This window comes from Dreissena polymorpha, chromosome 5, assembly GCF_020536995.1.
Source record: "Dreissena polymorpha isolate Duluth1 chromosome 5, UMN_Dpol_1.0, whole genome shotgun sequence".
NCBI classification, from domain to species: domain Eukaryota; kingdom Metazoa; phylum Mollusca; class Bivalvia; order Myida; family Dreissenidae; genus Dreissena; species Dreissena polymorpha.
In genome coordinates this window covers 48,589,315-48,605,719 of record NC_068359.1, presented here as the reverse complement: position 1 = coordinate 48,605,719, position 16,405 = coordinate 48,589,315, and the positions used below count along the sequence as shown (strand labels likewise).

General features: G+C 35.8%; 1 protein-coding gene across 3 annotated transcripts in view; it reads left to right on the top strand.

Annotated features, from left to right (window-relative positions):
* Window positions 1-15,350, top strand: part of LOC127832488 (nischarin-like) — a 45,331-nt gene extending 29,981 nt beyond the window's left edge. For 2 of the 3 annotated variants that reach the window (XM_052357989.1, XM_052357988.1), the window contains 6 exons: window positions 742-849; window positions 1,348-1,599; window positions 4,006-4,066; window positions 7,901-7,959; window positions 9,416-9,453; window positions 10,351-15,350. In XM_052357989.1, the coding sequence (XP_052213949.1) occupies window positions 742-849; window positions 1,348-1,599; window positions 4,006-4,066; window positions 7,901-7,959; window positions 9,416-9,453; window positions 10,351-12,931 (3,099 nt within the window). In that variant the 3' untranslated portion in view covers window positions 12,932-15,350. The remainder of the gene's footprint in view (window positions 1-741; window positions 850-1,347; window positions 1,600-4,005; window positions 4,067-7,900; window positions 7,960-9,415; window positions 9,454-10,350) is intronic. The other variant, XM_052357990.1, reaches the window with a different exon arrangement.
* Window positions 15,351-16,405: the final 1,055 nt, after the last annotated feature.

The window sequence follows — 16,405 nt, the reverse complement described above, 5'->3', positions numbered from 1 at the left end:
AAAAAACCAATAGCCCTGTCTTTACTCAATATCATAATGCCCTTTTTAGAGTCTGAATCTTAATACCCTTAAAAACTGTAGTGATAAACTGTGTAAAAATAGTTCAAGCTTTGAAAAAAAATGAGTTGCCATGCCTTTACTTAATATCATAATGCCCTTTATAGAGCCTGAATCTAAATTCCTTTAAAAACTCTTGTGATAAACTGTGAGAGAATACTTCAAGCTTTTCTAAAAAAAACACCAGTTGCCCTGTCATGAGGAAATGTCATAATGCCCTTTTTAGAGCCTGATTCTTAATTCTTTTTAAAACTGTAGTGATAAACTGTGTGAGGATAGTTCAAGCTTTAAAACAAAAATGAGTTGCCATTCCTTTACTCAATATGATAATGCCCTTTTTAAAGCCTGAATCTTAATTCTTTTAAAAAGTGTAGTGATAAACTGTGGGAGAATAGTTCAAGTTTAAAAAAACAACAACAGTTGCCCTGTCATGACTTAATATCTTAATGCCCTTTATAGAGCTTGAATCTTAATCCCCTTAAAAACTGTAGAGATAAACTGTGTGAGAATAGTTCCATCTTTTCTATAAAAAAAAACGAGTTGCCCTATTGGACTACCAACATTTGAATTCACTTGCCTGTATCTTAATCTACTCTCCCAGGATAAACGGGCAACCTCTTACTTTTATCCCTGCACCTATGGCAACCACTTATTTCTATCGCTGCACCTATGTGACATTTGCAGATCGAACTGGACAAGCTGTCAGCCAATCAGAAGGAACTGGACACCGTTGCAGTCATGCAGGCCATCCAGAAATCAAAGGACAAGGCAAGGGATATCAGACTGAAGAAGGTGTGTTCATGATTCACTATTTATTTTGATTTTGTACCAGGCTTAATTTGAGATGGTATATTTATTAAGAAACAGGGGGGGTGTCTTCTGAAAAACTTAAATGGTACATATGTGCCTCGTTCTGGGAAAATGGGGCTTAATGCATGTGTGTAATGTGTTGTCGCAGATTACCCTGTGTAGTCTGCACATGCTTATCAGGGTGTCACATTGTGCTTTTATTGTATTCTGCATTTAAAGATAGTGTTTTTTAAGAAAAATTCCAGTTTAAACGGAATGTGTCGTCCCTGATAAGCCTGGCTGTGCAGGCTAATCTTGGATGAAGCTTTACGCTCATGCAATAAGCCCTGTTTTCCCAGACTCAAAAACTAAAGTAAGCATCGGGAAACTTTGTAAAGAAATTAAAACCTGTGAACGAATTTCAGAAGAAAAAAAACACTTTCCAGTAGTGTGCATAAACGACATGAGATGTTTCACTTGAAATGTATCTTTTCACTGCAGGAAAGTAGTAGTGCCTCACTTTTCGAGTCACAATCGCCCATGGCAACGAGTCTTGGCAACCACCTTAGCAACAGCAGCCTGGCTCACCTTGCCGGCAACATGTCGCTACCACAACACCCCAGCAACTCTAGTCTCACTCTTATGGATGTCAACAACCTCGGCAGCCAGCTGGCTAGCAGAGGCCTTGACCCTGGTGATCTGAACTCTGCGCCTAGCGACCGTAAACATGGCAACTCAGAAACAGGTAATGAAGTATGTATCACCTTCCTGCACTCCTTGCTACCCTGTTTCCTTATTATCTTGTATCAAATAGTGATGTGTTTTCTAATTTTTTTGTATCAATTAGTGATGTGTTTCCTAATTATTTTCTATCAATTAGTGATGTGTTTCCTAATTAGTTTTCTATCAATTAGTGATGTGTTTCCAATTAGTTTCTATAAATTTGTTATGTGTTAGTCATTAGCTGGCAGAATACAAAAAATTGACCCTCGCTCTGACATTTCCAACCCTAAGATAATGATGAGCAGCAAAAAGCATAAAACCTAAAAAGAATGCGAGTTTAAAACTTGAATCTAGTAAGAAAAGTCTTTAATTAAATTTAACTTTCTAAGTGACTACAAATGTGTCAAAATATGTATCTAAGTGATAAAGGGTTAAACAAAAGTTGTGTTTAAGCGGAAAGTATCGTCCCTGATTATAGCCTGTGCAAGCCCTGTTTTCCCAAGCCAGGCTCATTTATTTATTTATCTTTATTATTATTAAATTTTGTTATGTCCCCCACTATAGTAGTGGGGGACATATTGTTTTTGCCCTGTCTGTTGGTCTGTCTGTTGGTCTGTTGGTCTGTCTGTTTGCGCCAACTTTAACATTTTGCAATAACTTTTGCTATATTGAAGATAGCAACTTGATATTTGGCATGCATGTGTATCTCATGGAGCTGCACATTTTGAGTGGTTAAAGGTCAAGGTCAAGGTCATCCTTCAAGGTCAGAGGTCAAATATATGTGGCCCAAATCGCTTATTTTATAAATACTTTTGCAATATTGAAGATAGCAACTTGATATTTGGCATGCATGTGCATCTCATGGAGCTGCATATTTTGAGTGGTGAAAGGTCAAGGTCATCCTTCAAGGTCAGAGGTCAAATATATGTGGCCCAAATCGCTTATTTTATGAATACTTTTGCAATATTGAAGATAGCAACTTGATATTTGGCATGAATGTGTATCTCATGGAGCTGCACATTTTGAGTGGTGAAAGGTCAAGGTCATCCTTCACAAGGTCAAGGTCATCCTACAAGGTCAAACATCATATAGGGGGACATTGTGTTTCACAAACACATCTTGTTGCTCTGGATATTAAATTTTGTTGCTCTGGATACTTGTAAATTAGCTCGTTAATTATATTGACCAGCTGTTTTAATTATTGTTCTCATCTTTCTAGAGCTAACCTTTTTAAGGTGCATGATGGCAGTAAATCTCTCGATTTTCTCAAAAGACTAAAAAATTAAATATGTTAAGAAAGTGTAAGTTGCTGCTGTTGTGTAACTTAATACATGTCACAATGTAAGCATGTGTGTTACTGACCCGAGCAGACGTTGCATGTGTAGTTAACTGTAAAACGCTTATGTGATCGTCTTTTGTCTTTTGTGCGTGCTCAACATTTTCCTTGTTCACACTCTATAGACCACATTTGTTTTCCAATCTTCATGAAACTTTTTCAGAAGATTTGTCCCAATGATATCTTGGATGACTTAACAAATGATTAAATAATATGGCCGCCAGGGGGCGGGGCATTTTTCCTTATATGGCTATGGTACAACCTTGTTAACACTCTTTAAGTCACATTTTTAGTCCAATGTTTATGAACTTGGTTAGAACATTTGTTCTAATGATATCTGAGCTGAGTTTGAAAAAGGTTCCTGTCCGTTGAAAAACAGGAAAGCCAGCTAGCACGGAATTTGTCCAAATATGGCTATAGTAAAACCTTGTTAACTCTCTAGTTGATTTTTTGGCCAATTGTGTAAATGGTTCAGAAACATCTCAAAGGTTGCTGAGAGCTATTCATTTTCTTTTAGTCTCAGGTGAGCGACAGTGGGCCTCTGGCCCTCTTGTTAAATCAAATGTTAACTACTTTTATCAATAGTTCTTATGATTATTTTGCAAAATAACCATTGTGTTCCCCATTTGAGTGAATTGTTATGTGCTTATTCAAAGTTTTTGCATTGCACAAACCCAGTACCAGATTGATGCCATTGTGTGAAAATAAATTTAACGAATACAATATTTAACACAGGTATTCATTATGTTTCCTTATTGAAGTTTTAAAAAATCGCCACTTTATTGTCATTAGTTTGTTTATTCAAAAAACATATTTGTTTAAAAAGCTTGTGATCCACGTTTACATCTATAACCTTTTTTTACACCAAATGCAGTGTTGACATCGAAGAGGCAATATTCCCATTAGTTAATTTTATTTGGATAATATCAGATTTTCTTGAATTCCTATTGACTAGTGACAACTAATCAAAGGTATTTCTCATATCATGGGTCTTAACTAAAAAAACTGCCTTAAAAAAAAGTAACAGCTGTTAATTTTCCATAAACTTTGACTGTTGTATGACCTTTGACCTTTGTTTGACCTCTGAACCTGTTTTTTAGGTAAGACAGACCACGCCCCTCCTACAGAAATATAACCTATTTTCCCGCCATTCACAGCCAGGTAAACACCAAGCACCAAAACATGAACACTCAAGTACTGCATATGGTGCCTTTGTATGTACGTCTGCTTAGTTCTCCTTTTTTCTAGATCTGAATGTATAGTTTTAGACCTGTTGACAGTTGTTCTTCATGACTTTAGAGATATTTGGGCCTGCATCTGGTAAAATCGGGTCTAGTGCATGTGCCAAAATTGTCATACTAGATTTGCTTGTGCAGTCTGCACAGGCTAATCAGGGAAGATACTTTCAACCTAAAATGGAATTTTATAAAGAGAGGCTTTCTTCAAATGAGAAATATATAAGCGCATAGTTTGTCCCTGATTGGCCTGTGCCAACTGCATAGGCTAATCTGGAACTATATTTTACGCACATGCATTAAGCCTGGTTTTCCGTCTCATTTGTACATGTATCTGTCTTTGTTGGTGAAATTTAAGACTAACCCTGCTTTGCACTGTTTAAAAATTCATGCAATATTAACACATTCTGTATAAGGGTTAAATAGCATATAATTCATTTTTTTCTTTGATTTTCATGAAATGAAGAAATTACACTCATAAAAAAATAAAAAGGGCTGTTTATAATCTGTATTGTAAAGCTTACTGGTTGACAAAGATGGTATTTGTTAAAGGGGCCTTTTCACAGAATTTGGCATGTTTTGAAGTTTGTCATTAAATGCTTTATATTGATAAATGTAAACATTAAAATTTAAAAGCTCTAGTAAAAAATCAAAAATTAAAATTTAAAAAAGGAAAAAAAAGTAGCCCGCAGCAGGGCTCGAACCAGTGACCCCCTGAATCCTGAAGTAAAAACGCATTAGCCAATTACTGAGCTATCCTGCCAAGCATACATAAAATGCGTATTTTATACGTTATATAAGCAATCTTCGTAGTTTCACAAATGTAAACGACAACAACAGAACTCTCCAAATTATTCAAATGTTTCGCGTTGCAATGCTTTATAATTTTAAGGTTTTTAAATTGTCAAAAGATGCATATAAAGGCTATATAAGACCATGGCAAATGTTCAGTAATACTGTTTCCTCACAAATATCATAACTAAACCGAAAATTTGCGAATCTGAAACAACTTTTTTCAGTTTTGTCAATTTACCAAACCGTGAAAGATCCCTTTAATGTTAAATTCATTAGAGATCATAGAAATTAGTTGAAATACTTTATTTTCTATGATCAAGAGTAAATAAAAACAGATTATCTACCAAAAACCAAATAATTTGTTTGCATTTTATGCTTTTCTCACCCATAAAGTTGAGTTGTCAAAGAATCTAATTGTAGAATTTCTTAAAATAATATTATCTTAATGTCGAAATAATCTTTTTTACACATTTTGAGTCCAGCATCATTACTGGCACTATTTTTCGAAGTTTGAAACAGTGAAATATTCAAAGATTTAATAATCAATTTTTAACTACTGATATTTAGTTATGAAAATATATAAACGAGAAAAAGCATAAATTAAACACTGAAACTATGCTGGTAAATTGTTTAGAAAATGAGCCAGAAAGTGCTCACAGATCGCTCATAAAAAATGGGCTGTGCCTTGTGAAAAAGGGGTTTAATGCATGTGCGTAAAGTGTCATCCCAGATTAGCCTGTGCAGTCCACGCAGGCTAATCAGGGAAGACACTTTCTGATTTTTTTTATATTTTTCGTTTCAAGAAAGTCTCTTCTTAGAAAAATTAAGTTAAGGCGGAAAGTGTTGTCTGTGATTAGCCTGTGCGGACTGCAAAGGCTAATCTGGTACGACCCTTTAAGCACATGCATTAAACCCCTATTTCACAGAGCACGACTGAAATCTCATTATAAAATTGATTGGCAGGATACACAGTGGTATGTAGGTCTTTATACTTTAACATTTTCATAGGCATAAACAATGCCTTTTTTAACCTTTTGCATGCTGGGAAATTTGTTGTCTGCTAAAATCACGTCTGCTGAATTTCTAAAATTAGCATTTTCTTCGATTTTTTTTCAAAGAATACTATAAGAATAGCAAACAGTTTGGATCCTGATGAGACACCACATTCTGTGGCGTCTCATCTGGATCCAAACTGTTTGCAAAGGCCTTCAAAATTTGGATCCAGCACTGAAAGAGTTAAATTTGTATTTATCGTTAGGGTTGATTGTTATTGTTAATAAATGCTTGCGGATTTTCATTGCATGTTGTTTCTGTGGCTCACCATGCTTGTAAGTCAACACCATACTGTAAAGGTACTTTTTCAAGTTTTATTTACACTAGCTTACCCTTACTTTCTCAAAATGGTGTGGCTAATAAAAAACATTTTGTTTGTATGCTTCGTGCCTGCTTTGTTTTGGAGCTAGCTTTTTAAATCTTGTATAACTTATGTATAACAAAATGTGAATAATACTTTATAACAAAAACATGCAGGTCAATGAAAATGTTCACATTTGGTAAGTTTGCTAAATTTCCCATAACAGTTTCGTCAATTTTACATTGATGCAATACAACAGTGAATAACCTTAATTATTTTTCATGTTGGTTTATTTGTTTCCTGAAATAAGAAGCCTGCAATGACTTCATTTTAACCCATTTATGCCAAGTGGACTCTCCCATCCTTCTAAATTGGATCAATTTATTTCCAAAATTAGGGATGTCTAGTATATTCAGGGTTTTTTCTGCCTAGGGTATTTTGGGAAAAGGAGTCTGACCAAATTTGGAATTTTTTATTGACAAATTGGCCATTTTGGGAATTTTTGCTTCAATGAAACGGCTCATTTGGGAAAAAATTGTGAATTTATCCTGCTTAAATAATTCAGTGGTTTAACAAATAAATTTGTTTTTATATGTTATTTTGTCTTCTTTATATAAACAGATGCAATATTGGGCATGTTCAACATTTTTTCAAGTACTGCAGTTTTGTTTTTCAGTTACAGTTACAATCTGAGATAAGAACTGAACAGTCAGAACCTTATAGCAGATATTTTATACCAAAACAAACACTGGTTAGTCACACAAGTTATAAGATACTTCATTCTTAAAAAAATAAAAAAAAATAAAAAAAATAATTTAATTGGGATTTTTAACCAGGTTTTTAACCAGGTTTTCCGAAGGAAAAAACTGGTTATTAGATTGGCGAATGCGGGCGGGCTGGCTGGCTGGCTGGCTGGCTGGCTGGCTGGCTGGCGGGCTGGCTGGCTGGCTGGCGGGCTGGCGGAACAAGCTTGTCCGGGCCATAACTATGTCATTCATTGTGAGATTTTAAAATCATTTGGCACATTTGTTCACCATCATGGGACGGTGTGTCGCACGAAAGAATCACGTCAATATCTCCAATGTCAAGGTCGCCACGACTAAAAATAGATTTTTTTAAAAAACAAACTTACAAAGGGGGTTAATTTTGTTTGTTCATTTCAAAAGTTCAGTTTGAGTTTTCTCCCTTTATCAGATTTTTTTTTCACAATGAAAACCTGGTTTTGTGACAATTTTGTCCCTTGTTTTTTATAATTTCGGTTTGGGATCGGGTCCGTTTGCTTAGGGAGTGCCTCCGTTTTCCGGAGGCGCAGACAGTGCTGAAAAACCCCTGACATTTATTACTATATTTACAATATTTCTTACAGAAATTCCTTTAAGCAAACTGCGTAGACCCTGGGTCTACGCTGTTTGCCAAGGCCTTTTTTCTAGACGCTAGGCATAAATGGGTTAAAGATCTGTCATTTAATCAGAATCATACACTTTTGTGTTGTGTCTAACTATGCAATTTACTGTTCTTGTATGTATTGTAGGTATTGTCAAAGGTTTCTTTATTGATTCATACATATTTATCAGTATTTAGTTCCATGATATGTTTGTGTTTTCTTTTCAGCATTGAGAGGTGCAAAGCATGTTTCTGGAGGGACCGAGAGTCAAAGCTCTTCTACACAGGTGCAGTCTTAAGTGTTTTTTTCACCATTTTGGGAATGGGGCCGGGTCCCTTTGGATTGGGAAAATTGGTGGCGCTTTGACTTAAATTGGGAAATTAGTGTTGTTGTTGTTTTGCTAAAAAATGCTGAAACATATAGAATAAAAGTGTTTTCAGTATCATATCTACTTAAGTTGAACTTATATAGCTGGATGGTGGATGAAAAGTATTTTGAGATCAAACAAAACAAAACACAAAAATGGGGGAGGGGGGCATTCAATTGGGATTTTTTAGGTCCCATATATACCTTTTTCTATTCAGAATGGGGCGAATAGCGGACCCAGTTTTGAACCAAAAAACAACAACTGGTCCTATGTATTCTTATCAGTTGTAAGCTTATAACTGAGCAACACAATGAGAACTGAGCATTTACATCATACATGGTTGCATGTATTTAGTTTAAACCTATTAATTCTTTTATTTTGTCGTAACATTTTTTTCTGAAAACATTTTACAGTCATACAAAATAAAAACCAATTTATTCTAGCTCAATTGCATAGAAAGCTTTTGGCTTATTTGAAACGCTCTCAAGTTGGTTTCCTGGAACTAGCAGGCCATTTATCAACAGATCTTATCTTAGCGGATCTTATCTTAAATCCAATACGATTTCATTGATAAAACAGTCCACGGTACTTACGATAAGCGTAAGACCAGATCTTATGAATCTTACGTAATATCCCCTTAAGATATGTTTATAAACGGCCTTTAGAACTAGAACTTTGTATCTATGTGGGAAATCTCAAGAACGCTCCTGCAGTGGGGATCGACCCTGTGACCTCCCGATGGCTATGCGGACACTATATCCACTACACCAGTGGGACCTCATGTGTTGCATGTATTTGATTGTTGCCCATCTACAAAAAAAAAAGTTTTTGTTACTGTGTCCAAATTATATCCACATTAATTATTTACTGGTATAGTGTCTATGTAAGTTACTTTCATCCAATTATTACAATGTGTCCATGCATAAACAAACACAACTACTTTCTTAAATAAAATTTAAATTGTTCTGTAATCCATATTGTTTTACACGAACATTCAAGATGTCTCAATATAAATTATTGTGATTGCATACCAAAGTGTTTAAATATTAAAATTTCATTGAACTCTGACCACTTCACATTATATGATATGTTACAAAAATTCTTATACTGCGTACATTTTTGCCAACATATTTTAGTAAATAAGAGCCGCGCTCTGGGAAAATATTGCTTTGTGTAAAGTGTTGTCCCAGATTAGCCTGTACAGTCTGCACAGGCTAATCAGAAACCACACTTTATGCTTTTATGGATTTTTTTTTTAAGAAGTCTTTTAGCGAAAATTCAATGTAGGCCAAAAGTGTCGACCTTGATAAGCCTGCGCAGAGAGCATTAAGCCCAGTTTTCAGAGAGCGCAGCATATATATTTTTTCCTTTGCAGGAGGAACATGAATCTTCATATCAAGGTCTACACAGGAGGTATGGGATATTAATCAGTTGTATCTTTTCTAGTGTCTAAAACATTACTGTAGTTAGGGAGACATTTATCACATGCCATACCATGTATCCCATGTAATATAACCATTACAAATATTTTTATCTTACACATGTGTAATATACTTTTTAAGCGTTTTCATTGGCTTTGTTTTCATTCGATTAACCAATCGCATTTTGTTATTTTGCTGAAATGACGTTGCAACGTCAAATGATGACGTCACTAAATGTAAACAACATTTTGGGATTTATCATTATGTTTGTGTAAATATTTATTTAATTGCTCATTTAAAAGCATATGATAAAAAAGATCTGACACTAGTTGTCATTTCATACCATATTTTATTAAACTCGTCCAGGAATTTCTAGTTATTATTAGTTAGTAAGTTGCCAAAGGCTCGCTTACTAACAAAATTCCTGAACTCGTTTAATAAAATATGGTATGATATGACAACTCATGCCAGATCCTATATATATAAAAGTAGTTGTATTTGCCAGGCAAGCAATCAAACATTACTGTAAAATCATTTATATTTGTCAGCATGGAATTTCCTTGTTAAAATTTAAAACATCAACCTTTTTCACGAACAAAAAAACTTGGTCATTTTAAAATGAGTTTGTGTTGAATTTGTGGATTGGTTATTCCAAGAAATCAACGAAAACTAATGTCCAACAAATAGAAATAGTTTTACAGTATGTCAAAAAGTGAATTTCTGATTTTGGATAAAAATAGGAATTTAGGACGGTCATTTTCCAAGAACAGTCGGTACCTGTTTATTGGCCTACATATTTATTTTTTACGAAGTAAACATTGTTTCTTTGAGCAAAATGTTGTATTAAATAAATGTATCACTCCTTCCTTTCTGTTTTCTATTATTTCAGGTCATCAAGTAGTTCGGATCACACTTCATCATCAAATGGTTACCCACCCTCCCAGCAAAGCTGTATTGACATTTCTTCTCTCCCCACCCACCATAATCACAGCTTCTATGCCGCAATTCACGAACGTCTTTTTGGCATATCTGATTCTGACGATTGTTCAGTGGTTGAAGTTATTAAATATATACTGTGGTGCCAGTGTATACAGTATAATAACACCGACTCTGTTTTGCCGTGTTGCGTTGTTCTAACAGAGAGACGCATATTTGTGCTACAACTCAAAAATGCTGAGTCACTTATACAGGAAGTGCCTGCATTGGAGACCTTCTATATTCTCCCTTTGTGCAATATACAACAAGTAATGGTTGGACTATGTTATAGCTTTGTAAGAGTCGAAGAATCATTTGTTGGTTCATCGGGAACATTTGTATTTATTGTGTGGGATTCGGATAAAGGCAAAGAGTTTTATGAGGAACTAAAAATGTGTACAGAAAGTCCATTAAATGGCAGTGGTGAACTAGATGTGATAGATGGTTACCAGGACTGTGATATCTCGAAGCAGTTGTTTGAAGTGGAAGATGCTGCCGGGGAATGCACAGGCAGGATAGCCTATGCTTCTTACGTGACAGTAACAGACACTGGGTGTCATGGGTATTTAGTGATGTCAGAAAATCATGTTTACATTTTCAAAACATGCATCTACTTTTCACCAAAACCAACGTTTGACGCATCAGCATTAAGCCAAGCAAAAAGCAAATTTGAAATATTTGAAAAATTCAGTGTTGGAGCGGAGATAAGTGAAATAGTAATGAGGAAAAAACACGAACTCAGGCGAGAAGTACATGAATTACCTCCCTTATCACCGTTGTCGGGTATTCAGTATCTGGAACATGAATTGTCCATGGTGTTTCATGAGTTGCTCGGATTTCACAGATTTCACTACACATTCCTGTCAAGTCGCGCCAGAGACACATTCCTCGATGGATTGACAAAACTTCGATCGGAGCATGCCCATCAGATGCTGCCGTCGCCCAGGGAAGACCCAGAAGGTGGGAACGAATCCTCAGAAAGCTCTGGGGATGCTCTGGATGGAAAGAGGGACAGGTCCGGATCCCAGGACACAAATGGAGATGATGATGATGGTAATGCAGGCAATAGTGCAATGACTTACGAATCTGGTGTTACCCATGACTTTTTGAAGAGTGAACTCAATCTGAGAAAATTTCGCTCTAAAACTGAAGTGGTCATTTTAAAAGACGCTTTAACTGATGAATTACAAGATATGCCAAGTTATGCCGTGTATTACTTGAGTCCAGAACTTACGGCACATCTAGAAAAATGTGTGAGGAACTGCAATCTGTTTCAGCCACTGACTCCAAAAATGCAGTCTCTGACGGAAATGTCGGGAGAGAGACTGGCGCAGTTTTTCCATATGAACATTGTGCCAGTTGGGGAGGAATGCAACGAAGAACTCCATCACATAATCTGGACAAATGCCATCAGTTTCACGAATCCTTTAGAAGAAATACTCACATGCGTTATGATGAGCACAAAAGCGGTGTATCTCCTCTCAGACCAACACGTGGCATTCCAACGACATTCTGGTCGGCCATCTTGGATGACTCATGCCCGCCACGTGTCGGACACTGTCAACGGACTGCAGTCGAAGATGGCAGATCGACATCACAGCTCGGGCATTCTTCATTCCTCGAAAACCGACTCGACCATGATAAAATCTTACTGCAATTTCAATTTTTCTGACATTAAGCAGATTCATGTTGGGTTGTTTGATCAGTGTTTGAGACTTACTGGTGAAAGACGGGAGAAAGTGATCACCCTGGTTACGAGAGATTCAGAGGCAACCAGTCTTTTCTTGAAACAACTGTCGGCCATGCTGTCTCTCTACATAGCTTCCCCTTCCCTGGAGTCAAGCCTGAGTGATTTCAAGCAGGATTTCTATAAATCGTCTGATAGAAGAACGAAGACCACAGTTGAAGGGATCGAGTACACCCATCCAAGCAAGGTGAAATTCTGTTACCCAGGCGAGGAATCCATTGAGGACTTGCTATTCCTCATCAATGAACATCTACGGACTGCGTCTGTACAGTTGGTAGGCCGGGAAAATATTCTGCAATACATCGTCGGATACAAGACTCACTCTAGTCTGGAAGAGTTCGAGCCCTTGGCCCTTGAGCCAATCAGCTTTATCCTCACTAACGCCTGCCTCTGTTTTGTCACGGAAGATCTCGTGAGTTACCCGCTCCCGGATTTCGTCCGGGGCCTTCCGAGCATTCCCCGACATCATGTGAATGACGTGAAAAAGATCGAGTACTTGAAGTGCATCAAGCAGAGGAGAAAGGAGCCAAGGGACATCACTCTGATGTTCTCGGATGTGAAGGAAGACATAGTGCTTGTTCCTGATCACTACAGCTTGGAGGACTATGAGAGAGACTCGCCACGTGAAATTCCGGTACGAATGTTTGTGCAGAGTGTGCGGGAGCTGAACAAGTTTCTTATGCTAGTTACCTGTCACTGGAAAGATACACACCCTATGGGTGATGAATTTAAAGTGGTGCAAATCTAATCTTATTTTTAATTTTTATAACATTAAGACTTCTTCGTTTGTTTGCATATGTCACAGTTGCTTTAAGATATAATACATGATCATCTTAAATGTATTGTGTTCTCCTGAATAGTATTTTTAAGCTTGACTATTCACCAAATAGTCCTTGCTATATTCTCACCAAAATGTCTGCATCTGCCTAATACTGCAGTTTAGGTATACTTGCTACATCTTCATATAACAATTTTTGCTACAGATATTTGTTTAAAACTTCACACATGTTCATGGGGTCATTTTCTGAGGTCACTTACCAAGTCCAATAACTTTGACCTGCAATGAAGCAGAATTATGACCCTTTTTTGTAGTTACTTAGAAATTCTGTTAAAGTAACAGTGAAACATAAACATATCATTATGTCTACTACACATATTCAAGTGAATCTTCATACATGTTTTCATGGAAAGGTCCATGTAAAAAAGTGTTGCTGTACACTGTACACAGCTTTTAATTAAATTCAAGTAAATTATAGTAGATGCTAGAATAGTTAAAAACAACTTTTTTCCGGGCATGGTCACATTTATTGTGTTTTTGTATCATCATTGGTATAGACATGCATAACAACTATCACAGATATTCAACTTCAAATGTGTGTATATGGTCATGATATCAGTTTACCAACAGAAAAGGTACGTTATACTATTGAAGCATAATAATAGTTTATTGCACTGTCTTGGCACAGCTCTTGTTGTTATTGTAAGTGTTGTTGTTTTTATAATGAAATAATGTTTATATGTCTTCATTGTGGTCAGTTTAGTAATAAGTTAAGTTTGTTACATGTATTTTATTCAGATGTTAAGATTTTTAACATAAAAACTTAAGGGATCAAGCATTATAATTATATACCCGTGCTCGAGATCGAGCTACAATCACAATTGAACTCTATATCAGAATTTTGTGATAATACTGGTATGACAATTAATCAACAAAAGACTGAAATTATTGTTTTTAGAAATGGAGGTCCGCTAAGAGCATACGAACATTGGGTCTTAAAAAATAACCCCGTAAATGTCACATCTGTATATAAATACATGGGTCTTCTTTTTACACCCAAATTATCATGGAGGAAAGCGAAAGAAAAACTTGCAGCTCAAGCCCGAAAATCTATTTTTGCTATTAAATCATACCAAAGAAACTTTGGATATTTTTCATACACGGAATATTTTAAATTGTTTGATTCAATGGTTAAACCCATACTTACATATGGCTCTGAGATATATGGAATAGAATTCTCAGACATTCTCGAAAAAGTACAAATCGAGTGTTGTAAATATTTCCTTGGTGTAAATAAATCTGTAAATGATAGCATTGTATTAGGAGAATGTGGTAGATTACCTCTTTGTATAGAACATCATGTAAAATGCGTTAAATATTGGTGTAAATTGATAAGTATGACAGAGGATCGATATCCTAGAAACTGTTATATTATGTTAAAGCGGCATGACGAAATCGGAAGAACTAATTGGGTGACATCTGTAAAAAATATTTTGTACCGTTATGGATTTGGTTTTGTTTGGATAAGTCAAGAGATAGGAAACGTGGAATTATTCTTAATGTCATTTAAACAAAGATTGATTGATTGTAATACACAGAACTGGCTTGAAGCTCTTGGAAATTCACCAAGATGCGATACTTACAAACAGTTCAAATCTATGTTAAACCCAGAAAAGTATTTGTTTATCGATATACCATTTTATGTTCGAAAGTCAGTTGCTAGATTCCGTTGTTCAAGCCATAAATTAGCTATTGAAACTGGTCGACATTTAGGAATTTCAAGAGAAAACCGATTATGTACATATTGTTCAGTCGTTTTTAATAATATGTGTATTGAAGATGAGTTTCATGTATTTTTTAAATGTCCAAAATTCAACCAAGAAAGGCAAATGTATATCTTTTCATGGTACAATGGTGAACAAAATTTCTTAAATTTTTGCAATCTTATGCAAATCTCTGATGAAAGTAAACTTAAAAGCATAGCCTTTTTTGTAACTGAAATAATGAAAAAGAAAGATGTAGATCAAAATTGATGTTCAAACTTGATGTATCACAACTCAAAAAATAACATGCTGTTACTTATGTATGCTGTATTTTGGGCCGGTGGCCTTTATTTACAAAATAAACTTTTGTCTTGTCTTGTCTTGCTCAGCACAAAACGGTATGCTTTACAGTGTCGACAAAGTAAATGCTGGTACATTTTCACGTGTTAACTATCACGATGACAAGTTTATTTTGTAAAACATTTGATCAACTGTGTTTGTAATTTTGTATCACCAATTTATATATTGATAGAAACAGACGGCAATGACCTGCAGTGTGAATTTGCAAGTGATATCTGTTTGTTTTGTATTTGTTGCAAAGATATAATAAACGTTCTAAAACTTCATTGAAATGTCACTATACTCACTATGGCTATATTTATTTATATTTTAGCTCACCTGAATACAAAGTGCTCAATGAGAACTACTGACGTATTGTAGCCAGTCTTTATCTGGTAGTGTGTGTCGTTTAGCTAAATATCATTCTATTTTCCACATTTTTTATCCAATCTTGTTGAAACTTATTTGGAATGTTTATCTTGACAACATCTTAGCTGAGTTCAAATCTGGGTCATCTGCGTCCCAAAACTACATCTAATTAAAAACCTTGTTCCCCTTAGATATAAAATCAATTTCTCAACCATGATGAAACTTCGCAATAATGTTTATCTTGACCATGTAAAGACAAAGGATCACATGACGTGTAGAAAAAAATAGGTCAGCATATTAAGGCTCAATTGGGCTCGATTGGTCATTGTCGGCTCGGATACTACTTACATGTATCCCAGGTACTCTTAAGTATACTTACATATACCCCGGGTACGGTAAATATACTTTAAAGTACCCGATCGAAATTAGGCTGTACCTGAGTTGTATTCCCGCCCAAAATCCGATGTCGTAAAACGCGATACTGATTACCGTAAAACGATATTGTTTATCTTAGACAAACTTCTCTTTAGACATACTTCTCTTTTTTTTTTAAACTGCATCAACATGCTTTTTGAGTATGAGTTTCGATAATATAGAGGCCATTAAACAGAAAATTGACATAATTAATTTAAAATAATACCGCAGACAACGACCGATTCAGCATTAAAATTCCTGGGTATGTTTAAGTATATATATCATGCCCGGGGTACATATGTAAGTAGTCTTAAGAGTACCCAGGGTACATGTAAGTAGTACCCGAGCCGACAATGACCAATCGAGCCTCAATTGGCTTCATTTCAAACCGTTAGATACTGATGAGTAGCAAACAGCATAAAACCTGAACAGACTGCGAGTTAATTGCAGGCTGTTCTGGTTAACCGGTAATGCTGTTTGCACATAGCCATTTTCACTTTGCTTCTGAGTGGGAAGACTCTGGGTACTCTTAACCCTTTGCATGCTGGGAAATTTGTCG